The sequence below is a fragment of the Scyliorhinus torazame genome, chromosome 11 (genome assembly GCF_047496885.1).
Source record: "Scyliorhinus torazame isolate Kashiwa2021f chromosome 11, sScyTor2.1, whole genome shotgun sequence".
NCBI lineage: Eukaryota > Metazoa > Chordata > Chondrichthyes > Carcharhiniformes > Scyliorhinidae > Scyliorhinus > Scyliorhinus torazame.
In genome coordinates, this window is record NC_092717.1 from 103076622 (window position 1) to 103090174 (window position 13553).

Consider the following 13553-nt stretch of genomic DNA (forward strand, 5'->3'; position numbering starts at 1 on the left):
GAGGTTTAGAACTCTCTTCCACAAACAGCAATTGATGCTAGATCAGTTGGTGGAGCAGGTTAGAGGGGCTGAATGGCCTACTCATGTTCCTTTGTTTTTTTTTACAAATATTTTATTGAAAATTTTTGGTCAACCAACACAGTACATTGTGCATCCTTTACACAATATTATAACAACACAAATAACAATGACCTATTTTATAAACAAAAAATGAATAAATAATAAATAACAAAAATGAAAACTAACCCTAATTGGCAACTGCCTTATCACAAGTAACACTCTCCAAAAATATAATTTAACAGTCCAATATATAATTATCTGTCGCAACGACCTATACATATTATACAGTATATATTAACAACCCTGAGAGTCCTTCTGGTTCCTCCTCTCCCCCCCACCCCCCTCGATCCTAGGCTGCTGCTGCTGCCTTCTTTTTTCCATTCCATCTATCTTTCTGCGAGGTATTCGACGAACGGTTGCCACCGCCTGGTGAACCCTTGAGCCGACCCCCTTAGAACGAACTTAATCCGCTCTAGCTTTATAAACCCTGCCATGTCATTTATCCAGGTCTCCACCCCCGGGGGCTTGGCTTCTTTCCACATTAACAATATCCTGCGCCGGGCTATTAGGGACGCAAAGGCCAAAACATCAGCCTCTCTCGCCTCCTGCACTCCCGGCTCTTGTGCAACTCCAAATATAGCCAACCCCCAGCTTGGTTCGACCCGGACCCCCACTACTTTTGAAAGCACCTTTGTCACCCCCATCCAAAACCCCTGTAGTGCCGGGCATGACCAAAACATATAGGTATGATTCGCTGGGCTTCTCGAGCACCTCGCACACCTATCCTCCACCCCAAAAAATTTACTGAGCCGTGCTCCAGTCATATGCGCCCTGTGTAATACCTTAAACTGAATCAGGCTTAGCCTGGCACACGAGGACGACGAGTTTACCCTGCTTAGGGCATCTGCCCACAGCCCCTCCTCGATCTCCTCCCCCAGCTCTTCTTCCCATTTCCCTTTCAGTTCTTCTACCATAGTCTCCCCTTCGTCCCTCATTTCCCTATATATATCTGACACCTTACCATCCCCCACCCATGTCTTTGAGATCACTCTGTCCTGCACCTCTTGTGTCGGGAGCTGCGGGAATTCCCTCACCTGTTGCCTCGCAAAAGCCCTCAGTTGCATATACCTGAATGCATTCCCTTGGGGCAACCCATATTTCTCGATCAGCGCTCCCAGACTCGCGAACTTCCCATCCACAAACAGATCTTTCAGTTGCGTTATTCCTGCTCTTTACCACATTCCATATCCCCCATCCATTCCCCCCGGGGCAAACCTATGGTTGTTTCTTATCGGGGACCCCCCCAAGGCTCCAGTCTTTCCCCTATGCCGTCTCCACTGTCCCCAAATCTTCAGTGTAGCCACCACCACCGGGCTTGTGGTGTAGTTCCTCGGTGAGAACGGCAATGGGGCTGTCACCAGAGCCTGTAGGCTAGTCCCCCTACAGGACGCCCTCTCTAATCTCTTCCACACCGCTCCCTCCTCCTCTCCCATCCACTTACCATTGAAATATTAGCGGCCCAATAATACTCACTTAGGCTCGGTAGTGCCAGCCCCCCCCCTATCCCTGCTACGCTGTAAGAATCCCTTCCTCACTCTCGGGGTCTTCCCGGCCCACACAAAACCCATGATGCTCTTTTCAATCCTTTTAAAAAAAGCCTTCGTGATCACCACCGGGAGGCACTGAAACACAAAGAGGAATCTCGGGAGGACCACCATCTTAACCGCCTGCACCCTCCCTGCCAGTGACAGGGATACCATATCCCATCTCTTGAAATCCTCCTCCATTTGTTCCACCAACCGCGTTAAATTTAACCTATGCAATGTGCCCCAATTCTTGGCTATCTGGATCCCCAGGTAACGAAAGTCCCTTGTTACCTTCCTCAACGGTAGGTCCTCTATTTCTCTACTCTGCTCCCCTGGATGCACCACAAACAACTCACTTTTCCCCATGTTCAATTTATACCCTGAAAAATCCCCAAACTCCCCAAGTATCCGCATTATTTCTGGCATCCCCTCCGCCGGGTCTGCCACGTATAGTAGCAAATCGTCCGCATACAAAGATACCCGGTGTTCTTCTCCTCCTCTAAGTACTCCCCTCCACTTCTTGGAGCCCCTCAACGCTATCGCCAGGGGCTCAATCGCCAGTGCAAACAATAATGGGGACAGAGGGCATCCCTGCCTTGTCCCTCTATGGAGCCGAAAATATGCAGATCCCCGTCCATTCGTGACCACGCTCGCCATCGGGGCCCTATACAACAGCTGCACCCATCTAACATACCCCTCTCCAAAACCAAATCTCCTCAACACCTCCCACAAATAATCCCACTCCACTCTACCAAATGCTTTCTCGGCATCCATCGCCACTACTATCTCCGTTTCCCCCTCTGGTGGGGCCATCATCATTACCCCCAACAGCCTCCGTATATTAGTGTTCAGCTGTCTCCCCTTCACAAACCCAGTTTGGTCCTCGTGGACCACCCCCGGGACACATTCCTCTATTCTCATTGCCATTACCTTGGCCAGGATCTTGGCATCTACATTTAGGAGGGAAATAGGTCTATAGGACCCGCATTGTAGCGGGTCCTTTTCCTTCTTTAAGAGAAGCGATATCGTTGCTTCAGACACAGTCGGGGGCAGTTGTCCCCTTTCCTTTGCCTCATTAAAGGTCCTCGTCAATACCGGGGCGAGCAAGTCCACATATTTTCTATAGAATTTGACTGGGAATCCATCCGGTCCCGGGGCCTTTCTCGCCTGCATGCTCCTAATTCCTTTCACCACTTCTTCTACCTCGATCTGTGCTCCCAGTCCCACCCTTTCCTGCTCTTCCACCTTGGGAAATTCCAGCCGATCCAAAAGGCCCATCATTCTCTCCCTCCCATCCGGGGGTTGCGCTTCATATAATTTTTTATAAAATGTCTTGAACACTCCATTCACTCTCTCCGCTCCATCTCTCCTTCCTCATCCCTCACTCCCCCTATTTCCCTCGCTGCTCCCCTTTTCCTCAATTGGTGTGCCAGCAACCTGCTCGCCTTCTCCCCATATTCGTACTGTACACCCTGTGCCTTCCTCCATTGTGCCTCTGCAGTGCCCGTAGTCAGCAAGTCAAATTCTACATGTCGCCTTTGCCTTTCCCTGTACAGTCCCTCCTCCGGTGCTTCCGCATATTGTCTGTCCACCCTCAAAAGTTCTTGCAGCAACCGCTCCCGTTCTTTACTCTCCTGCTTCCCTTTATGTGCCCTTATTGATATCAGCTCCCCTCTAACCACCGCCTTCAACGCCTCCCAGACCACTCCCACCTGGACCTCCCCATTATCATTGAGTTCCAAGTACTTTTCCATGCACCCCCTCACCCTTAGACACACCCCCTCATCTGCCATTAGTCCCATGTCCATTCTCCAGGGTGGGCGCCCTCCTGTTTCCTCCCCTATCTCCAAGTCTACCCAGTGTGGAGCGTGATCCGAAATGGCTATAGCCGTATACTCCGTTCCCCTCACCTTCGGGATCAACGCCGTTCCCAGCACAAAAAAGTCTATTCGCGAGTAGACTTTATGGACATAGGAGAAAAACGAGAACTCCTTACTCCTAGGTCTGCTAAATCTCCACGGGCCTACACCTCCCATCTGCTCCATAAAATCTTGAAGTACCTTGGCTGCTGCCGGCCTCCTTCCAGTCCTGGACTTCGACCTATCCAGCCCTGGTTCCAACACCGTATTAAAATCTCCCCCCATTATCAGCTTTCCCAGCTCTAGGTCCGGAATGCGTCCTAGCATCCGCCTCATAAAATTGGCATCATCCCAGTTCGGGGCATATACGTTTACCAAAACCACCGTCTCCCCCTGTAGTTTGCCACTCACCATCACGTATCTGCCCCCGTTATCCGCCACTATAGTCTTTGCCTCGAACATTACCCGCTTCCCCACTAATATAGCCACCCCCCTGTTTTTCGCATCTAGCCCCGAATGGAACACCTGCCCCACCCATCCTTTGCGTAGCCTAACCTGGTCTATCAGTTTCAGGTGCGTTTCCTGTAACATAACCACATCTGCCTTAAGTTTCTTAAGGTGTGCGAGTACCCGTGCCCTCTTTATCGGCCCGTTCAGCCCTCTCACGTTCCACGTGATCAGCCGGGTTGGGGTGCTTCCTACCCCCCCCCCCCCTTGTCGATTAGCCATCCCCTTTTTCCAGCTCCTCACCCGGTTCCCACGCAGCTGTATCTCCCCCAGGCAGTGCCCCCCCGCCCATCCCCTCCCATACCAGCTCCCCCCTCTCCCCAGCAGCAGCAACCCAGTAATTCCCCCCTCCTACCCCCCCCGCTAGATCCCCCGCTAGCGTAATTACTCCCCCCATGTTGCTCCCAGAGGTCAGCAAACTTTGGCCGACCTCGGCTTCCCCCCGTGACCTCGGCTCGCACCGTGTGACGCCCCCTCCTTCCTGCTTCTCTATTCCCGCCATGATTATCATAGCGCGGGAACCAAGCCCGCGCTTCTCCCTTGGCCCCGCCCCCAATGGCCAACGCCCCATCTCCTCCACCTCCCCTCCTCCCCCCCATCAACACCTGTGGAAGAGAGTAAAGTTACCACATCGCAGGAATAGTACATAAAACTCCTCTTTCCCCCCTTTTTAACCCCCCTCTTAGCCCCCCACATTCGCCCCACCACTTTGTTCAAACGTTCTTTTTAATAACCCGCTCATTCCAGTTTTTTTTCCACAATAAAAGTCCACGCTTCATCCGCCGTCTCAAAGTAGCGGTGCCTCCCTCGATATGTGACCCACAGTCTTGCCGGTTGCAGCATTCCAAATTTTATCTTCTTTTTATGAAGCACCGCCTTGGCCCGATTAAAGCTCGCCCTCCTTCTCGCCACCTCCGCACTCCAGTCTTGATAAACGCGGATCACCGCGTTCTCCCATTTACTGCTCCGAGTTTTCTTTGCCCATCTAAGGACCATTTCTCTATCCTTAAAACGGAGGAATCTCACCACTATGGCTCTGGGAATTTCTCCTGCTCTCGGTCCTCGCGCCATCACTCGGTATGCTCCCTCCACCTCCAACGGACCCGCCGGGGCCTCCGCTCCCGTTAACGAGTGCAGCATCGTGCTCACATATGCCCCGACGTCCGCTCCCTCCGCACCTTCAGGAAGACCAAGAATCCTCAGGTTGTTCCTCCTTGCGTTGTTCTCCAGTGCCTCCAACCTTTCCACACATCGTTTCTGATGTGCCTCATGCGTCTCCGTCTTCACCACCAGGCCCTGTATGTCGTCCTCATTCTCGGCTGCCTTTGCCTTCACGACCCGAAGCTCCCGCTCCTGGGTCTTTTGTTCCTCCTTTAGCCCTTCGATTGCCTGTAGTATCGGGGCCAACAGCTCTTTCTTCATTTCCTTTTTGAGCTCTTCCACACAGCATTTCAAGAACTCTTGTTGTTCAGGGCCCCATGTTAAACTGCCACCTTCCGACGTCATCTTGGTTTTTGCTTGCCTTCCTTGCCGCTGTTCTAAAGGATCCACTGCAATCCGGCCACTTTCTCCTCCTTTTTTCATCCGTATCCAGGGGGGATTCCCTTCTGGTTTACCGCACAGTGTTTTTAGCCGTCAAAATTGCCTTTGGGGCTCCTATCAAGAGCCCAAAAGTCCGTTTCACCGGGAGCTGCCGAAACGTGCGACTCAGCTGGTCATTGCCGCACCCGGAAGTCCTCATGTTCCTTTGTTGAGCAGAGATTAGGTACAGGGAGAAATGGTAAAGGAGAGAGGAAGGTGAGTCATTTAATCAGAAATACTCCTTACATTCACTTGGAAATAACTCCAGAAAGAGCAGAGGGCTGGAAGCCGGTTACTCATTCTAACTCTTAGCTAAGGAATAGCCTCTGGTACTAGAGTACTTTAAAAAAACAGGGAGATGAAAGAACAGGCTGCTGATACACCACAGCACCAGTAAAATTTATTGACTGAAGGTTTCTCACAAAAATACCATGGGCGTCATTCTCCGACCCCCCAGCGGGTCGGAGAATGGCCGTTGGGCGCCGTGAATCCCGCCCCCGCCGGTTGCCGAAGTCTCCGGTATCGGAGATTGGGCGGGGGCGGGAATCTGGCCGCGCCGGTTGGCGTGCCCCCCCGCTCGATTTTCCGGCCCAGATGGGCCGAAGTCCCACCGAGAAATTGCCTGTCCCGCCGGTGTAAATTAAAGTAGGTATTTAACGGCGGGACAAGGCGGCGTGGGCGGACTCCGGGGTCCTGGGGGGGGGGCGCGGGGCGATCTGACCCCGGGGGGTGCCCCCACGGTAGCCTGGCCCGCGATCGGGGCCCACCGATCCGCGGGCGGGCCTGTGCCGTGGGGGCACTCTTTCCCTTCCGCCTCCGCCACGGTCTCCACCATGGCGGAGGCGGAAGAGACTCTCCCCACTGCGCATGCGCGGGAAACTGTCAGCGGCCGCTGACGCTCCCGCGCATTTGCCGCCCGGGGATGTCATTTCCGCGCCAGCTGGCGGGGCAACAAAGGTCGTTTCCGCCAGCTGGCGGGGCGGAAATCCCTCCGGCGCCGGCCTCGCCCCTCAATGTTGGGGCTCGGCCCCCAAAGATGCGGAGCATTCCGCACCTTTGGGGCGGCGCGATGCCCGTCTGATTGGCGCCGTTTTGGGCGCCAGTCAGCGCACATCGCGCCGTTTGGGGAGAATTTCGCCCCATATGTGCTACCCATAGGAATCACAGAAGTCATTTAGAAAGTATTCTGATGTCTTAAAGATTATTGAATCAAAATATCTTACTTACATAGTCAGCTTCCTCAGCATATTCTAGTTTGTGTGTTACAAAGACAGCAGTTCTGTTTTCCTTCTTTAACATCCCCATGATCCCTTGGTGGAAGACATGACTTCCAACATGTACATCCAGGGCTGATAAAGGATCATCCAGTATTACAACAGAGCACCTAAATTAGATTAAAGGTAGAATAATTCAGTGTGAGTCTCTTCCAGGCATCCAGTCATAGAATTCCAAAGCTTTCCAACGTAATTCAAGTTTCAATAAAAAAGATGATAATACAACTTTGACCATTTCATCCTTGGAATGGCACAAATTGCTCAAAAAGTGTGCTGAAATTTTAAAAGGAAATTTTGAACATTCTTGGCAAAGTATTGTTTGCAAATGATTATATCGTTCATTATCGTGATGCCAAAGGAAAACATTAAAATAGTACTTACAGAGGACAACGTTTTTCAAGATATTTCACAGGTCGATAATCGGTGGAAAATACTCATCCAGTTTTGTATTCCCATGTATTAGCCAGTAAAATAAAATCTCTCATCAAACCCTCTATCATGTCCATGAAGGACACAATCGCCATGAGCAGAATAGGAAATTGAACGACGGAAAGCAAAATGCATCTTTGTATGCAATGTATTTTACCTTTTTTCAAGATTTGCAAAAGAATCACAGACTACTGTCCAATCTTCATTTTTGCATGTTGTTCTTGTACCCCGCCATTTTTCTTTACTTGAATTTTGTAAAGAGTCTTGCTCCTCCCATTCTGATGTTACAAAATGCTACTTTTTCTTTTCATTACTGACCTGCTGTGTATATCCAGCACTTTGTATTTTATTCCAGATTAATGCTTCAGAGAAAATTACACTTCATGTGGAATTGAATACTAAGAAAATACAAACATTCCCTTTTGAAGTGTGTGGAATCAGTTCAATTCTTCTTTATTTTATAGCCATGTGTTATTCTATTAAGGTCCAAATTACCTAACAGCACGTCTGTTAGGTAATTTGGACATTCTGAATTCTCCCTCCGTGTACCTGAACAGATGCCGGAATGTGGTGACTAGGGGCTTTTCACAATAACTTCATTGCAGTGTTAATGGAAGCCTACTTATGACACTAATGAAGATTATTATCTGAAATCTTTCATAGGGCAATGGAGCACATTGTGAAAGGTATTCAAGGAGTTTGTTTGTATGTTGACGATATAATAGTATGGAGTTCTACAAAGGAAGAACACAACGACCGACTCATTATATTTAATTGTTGCATAATGTGAATAACAATATTGTGAAATAATACTGCATGTCTAAGAATTCCTATTTCAATAACATCTTTTCTAATAGCCTTCATACTAGTCATTGCATTTTAAAATGCAAGTCCATAGAATAGTAGAATTATATGGTACAGGAGGAGGCCATTTGGCCCACTGAGCCTGTAAACGTTTATTGGAAATTATACATTAGTCCCATGCCTCTTTTCTTTACTCACTGCCTTGCAAATGTTTAATTTTCCAATATAGATCCAATTTATTTTTGAAGTTATTCCCAGCACTATTTCAGGAAGTGTATTCTGCAACAAAATGTTCTGATTTATTTGTCAGTTATGTTAAATCTGCGTTCTCTGGTTATTGACCCTTCTTCCAGTGAGAACAGTTTCCCCCATCCTACTCTTTCAAAATCCTTCCAATTTCTGAACACCTTTGATAAATCTCCTTAACCTTATTTGCTACAAGGTGTTTTGTTTCAAAGGCACAAATAAAATAAAAGTATTATCATTACTTTGAATGGTTATAAGAATTGCTAGATGAGCAAACCAATTTGTCTTCTACCATCCTGGCAGTCGCACAAAACAATAATAGCAATCAACCTTTATTAATTAGTCTGCAACAGGTCAAAACACGAGGTGAGGAATTCCCAGTGTTAAATATCTTTGGAAAAGTTGGTCCAAAGTCACCCATTCCTGCCAAATATGCTACGCTCACAATAGGTCGAACCATAAATATTCATATATTGTATCCAAAAATATTATTTGAAAGAAGTTATCTAATTTGCACTTGATGAATCAGCATCTTCTACTCTACACTGTCTCACAAAAATTAGCTTGTTCCATAGATTTATATAAATCAAAACAAGTTATGCATAAAATATTTTTACATTTCATGAGCAGCTCCGTTGTGAAAATTAAGAAAAATAATAATTTTTAGTACATTTGAAATTTTATTTTACACTTAAGATGATGACTAGCATGCTTTAGGTAAATGCTATTTCCTGGAGATTTCTCTAGAGCTTAGAAATATTTTTAAAACGCAAAAAATCTGCGATTCCAGCTACACATGATGTCAAAACGGATGGTGCGCATGGTGACTGGCACAGAGAAAAAACTGTTGCGTGAGTAATGTGGTCCAAGTGAACATCTCCAAATAGCTTCCACTGTTATAATTATCAACAGATACTCACTTTCAAGGGGTTCTATTAAGAATATGAATGATTTTTCACAACAATCATAGAATACAGCTTTTTATACAACTTGTAACACTGCAGTAATATAGATCATTCTTGGATTTCAATTAGGATTCCCTAAGCAGGAGCACCATTCAGAGGGAGCGCTGCCATGGAAATTGCAATTCCAATAGCTTTTCATTGGAATGAGTGGATGGGAAATCAGGCACTGTGGGCCCACAATTTCCAAACAGGTGCTGGTTCTCAATGGAAGCGCACAAGTGTGGAAATCATTCCTTATATTAAATATCAGATAATTCTGTGAACAAATCTGTCATCACAATCAACAAACTGGAAAAATGTATCAATACCTTGAGTACAGAGCCCTTGCGACACTAACCCGCTGTTTCTGGCCACCACTCAGATTAATACCCTGGGGAAAAAAAATCAAAACAAGTTCTTTTAATAACACAATACAGACCAGATTAAAATCCAGAGGGCTAGGTTTTGCTGAAATAGAACGGTTTCAGAATGATGCACAACATTACTAATATGCTAATCAGCCAGTAATTTGAGGTGAAAGCAATATTGCATGAATTGCAAGTCCCTGTAAATTGCTGGCTGAACTGCAATTCTTCACATTAGCTTCAAAGTGTGAAAGAACCAGGTCACCTTCCAACCGCTACAGAATATTAATACAGAGTGTTAGTGAAAAAATAAATGTTAAACTTATTAGGGATGCCCTGATCACTCCGGACATTTATTCAGTGTATACTTTAGCTGTAAAGCTGAAGATAGAATCAAATTTGACTATCTCTTTATTAGCTGATCTTACTGTGATAGCTATTTAGAGTGAGGAATGGTATTGTTGCCTTAGTGCTTCCAAGTTAGAGAGAGTAAAATTAGATCGATGTTCTGCTCCTGATTGTAACCTAGCAAATCCTACTGGTGGATAAGGATTTTGGGCGAGGAAAATATCTGGTTTTGCCCCATCTCTCCCCTCTCCCCCACAGTGGTTAAATAGCTTGCCAACACCCATTGTCCAGGCTGATTGGAACAGGGGACAAAAGTGACCAATTCAAGAGCCATTCATCAGTGACAAGTCAGCAACTTGAAGATGGGATCGCTAACAGTAAAATTAATGAAAAGGGAAATGTAACTCTATCATCAATTTGATTTTGTTATCCTCTCAAAAACCTCCAGGAAATTTCAAATGAAAAGCTATTTACTGTAATATGTAATTCCACCTCAATCTGAAGTGAAACAAAAACAAAAATCACTGCAGTTGAAATCACACGATGCACATCAAATTTCTGAGAATCTCAGGTTTTGGCTATAGGCCCACAGCCTTGAAAAGGTTTCCCCCGACTTCCAGTGACGGGGCTGTGCTGAACAGTTACACTTCAGGTGGCTCTCCTCCCAAGAACCCAAAATTAGGCTCTTTTACTCAGAATAGACTGCTAAAACAGGGGAAAAAGTATCCCCTCACCCTATCAAACAACAGCACACGAGAAGTTGCTGGACAACAGTAGCTCAAGAGGCCATAAAGAGACAAAAAGCGGCAGAAACCAGGAGAAACAAGCAATCGAGACGGCGAACCCATGAGGTAACAAAGTGCCGACCACACCATAACGAGAGGGATCGGCAAATCGCACATGAGGCTCCCCCTTGCTGGAAGGTGGATGCAGGAAGTTCCTCTTCAGGGAACTCAGAGAAGAGATTTGAACCGACATTCAAGCTACCGTCAAGATGGCGGTTGTGGAGTGACATGTGAGGGTGTCTTTAAGAAAAATGTGTTTTATCAAATGGCTGCACTGATGTCACTGTGTGGGTGGAGCTGGGCTGTGATTCTGTCTTTTACTTTCGTTTTGAGCTGGAAGCTGCTTTGTGGCTCTGAGTTTTTTGGTTTTGTTTTCAGTTGGGAGCTGCATTCAAACAAAGGTGTATTTTTGGTGTCTCTCTCTCTGCATTCTAAAGAATGTCTCCAGATCACTTGATAACTTCAACGTACTACCTGTTTTCTGTAAGGAATTCAAATCTACTGTTTTGTAGAAATGGGTGTTTGGCTTATGGATGTTGTTAGGAAAGTTATTAAGGGTTACCTATAGAGTACTGTATCTTTGGGGAGGGGGTATTTGTGTTGGTAGTTGATAAGATGTTTACTGTGTGTTTATAAAATGTTAACTGGATTCATAGAATAGACATTGTTTTGTTTAGAAATACTTAAGATTTCTGTTGCATAACACCTGGAAAGTGGGCCCTTGTGCTCCTCATAACCAAAATCTATTAAACAGTTGTGGGTCAGGTGAACTCCATGATACACTTTGGTGTTCTCTAAACCCTGGCCCATAATAAGAGGCCCTGGTTACCATGCAGGAGACCCTGGAAAAGGCAGAGAGGCAACTGGAGGCCCAGAGGGACACCATAAAGAAACTAGAAAAAGCCTCAACAGATCAGGGTGACCAGAACGCCACGCTAGAGATGGAAATAGCGAGGTTGGTCACGACGCGAGGAAGTCTGAAAGGGAAAATAGTGGACCATGAGAACCGTTCACGGCGCCAGAACTTAAGGATAGTGGCCCTGCCGGAGGGGATCAAAGGCAGGGACCCCGCGGACTATGTGGCCCAGATGTTGGGCAACCTGATGGGAAGGGGCAGCTTCCCCAACTTGCCAGAAATTGACAGAGCCCACGAGTTGCTCCGGCCGAAACCCAAGACCGGAGACCAACTGGGGGTGATAATCGCCAAAATGCACCGATACAGAACCGGGAAAGAATCCTGCGCTGGGCCAGGCAAACAAGGACCTGCAACTGGGAAGAGCACTAGATCAGGATATATCAGGACATTGGGCAGACCTGGCCAAGAGCCAGGCGGAGTTCAACAGAGCAAAGGTGGCCCTGTACAAGACCAAAGTGAAGTTTGGGATGCTGTACCCGGCTAAACTATGGGTCATATTCCAGGGCGGGCACGGACAAATTTGTCCAGGAAAACAGGCTGCAAAAACAGCAGCAAAGACAGCGGTGAGAGGATCACCCAAAGGGACTGAATTAGCCTGAGACCCTCTTTGTGTGGGACTCCATGGGCGAAATTCTCCGTTATCGGCGGAAAGTCCGCCGATCGGCGCAAAAAACGGCGCAAATCCGACTTGCGTCACGTCGGAAAAATGGGTCGAAAGTCTCCGGCCCGAAATGGGCTAGCAGCGACGTAACAGGATCCGCGCTTGCGCAGTGGTTCACGCCGTGCAGCGTCATACGCGCCGCACGGCGTGACGGCTCATAAGGCTGCCCTTCTCCCCCCCACCCGACCGGAACACCCGACCGGACTGGAGGAGGCCCCGCTGATGAGAGGCCACTGACCGAACACGAGGAAAGGGCCCTGGAACTGGCTGGCGGACCTGACGACTGGGAGGTTGCTGAGGCAGAGGTCGGGGGCGTAGTAGCAAGTGAGCCACCGACAGCCCGTCCCCATATCCCCCCTCCCCTATATCCCCCTCCCCCATATCACCTGATCACTGCCTGATGTCTAACCATGCATGCTTTCATTGTGTATCGCAGGACCAAACGTCCAGGCACCCATCCCCGCAGATGCAGACCGCCCGCAGGATGCCCCTCGGAGGCCACGGGAGACGGAGAGACACGGACCCTCCAGCATGCGACGCCCGCAGGATGCCCCTCGCACACCACGGGAGACGGAGAGACCCGCACCCTCCAGCATGCGACGCCCGCAGGATGCCTCTCGGAGGCCACGGGAGACGGAGAGACCCGGACCCTCCAGCATGCGATGCCCGCAGGATGCCCCTCGCACACCACGGGAGACGGAGAGACCTGGAGCAACAGGGAGACGACACCCCTGTCACGTGCGGGAGCGACCACCCAGGGACGAGCCGGGACACCACTGCCCGGGACACCACTGCCCGGGACACCACTGCCCGGGACACCACTGCCCGGGACACCACTGCCCGGGACACCACTGCCCGGGACACCACTGCCCGGGACACCACTGCCCGGGACACCACTGCCCGGGACACCACTGCCCGGGAAGACGAAATACCGGACAGTGACTCAGAGTGGATGGGTGGAGACGAACCCCCACCCCAAAGTGCCATGGACTCAGAGTGGGACGAAGAGCACGACACAACGCCACTGCTGTCGCAACACCCTCCACCATCGCAGAAACACTCACCTCGGTTGGGCACTTTAGTGATGAGGCGTCTGGTACACTCACTGGTGCGCACAACACAGCCGTCCCGGTACAGCAGGTGGAGGTAGGAGCAGCAGAGGGGCCGGGCGGTCGGAGGGCAGCCCAG

The 13553-nt window shown here is 48.7% G+C and overlaps 1 protein-coding gene across 6 annotated transcripts in view; it reads right to left on the minus strand.

Moving 5' to 3' along the window:
* Window positions 1–13553, minus strand: part of LOC140385425 (ATP-binding cassette sub-family C member 9-like) — a 333755-nt gene that overhangs the window by 101973 nt on the left and 218229 nt on the right. For all 6 annotated transcript variants that reach the window (XM_072467561.1, XM_072467564.1, XM_072467563.1 and 3 more), the window contains 2 exons: window positions 9620–9681; window positions 6821–6977 (listed from right to left, as the gene is read on the minus strand). In XM_072467561.1, the coding sequence (XP_072323662.1) occupies window positions 6821–6977; window positions 9620–9681 (219 nt within the window). The remainder of the gene's footprint in view (window positions 1–6820; window positions 6978–9619; window positions 9682–13553) is intronic.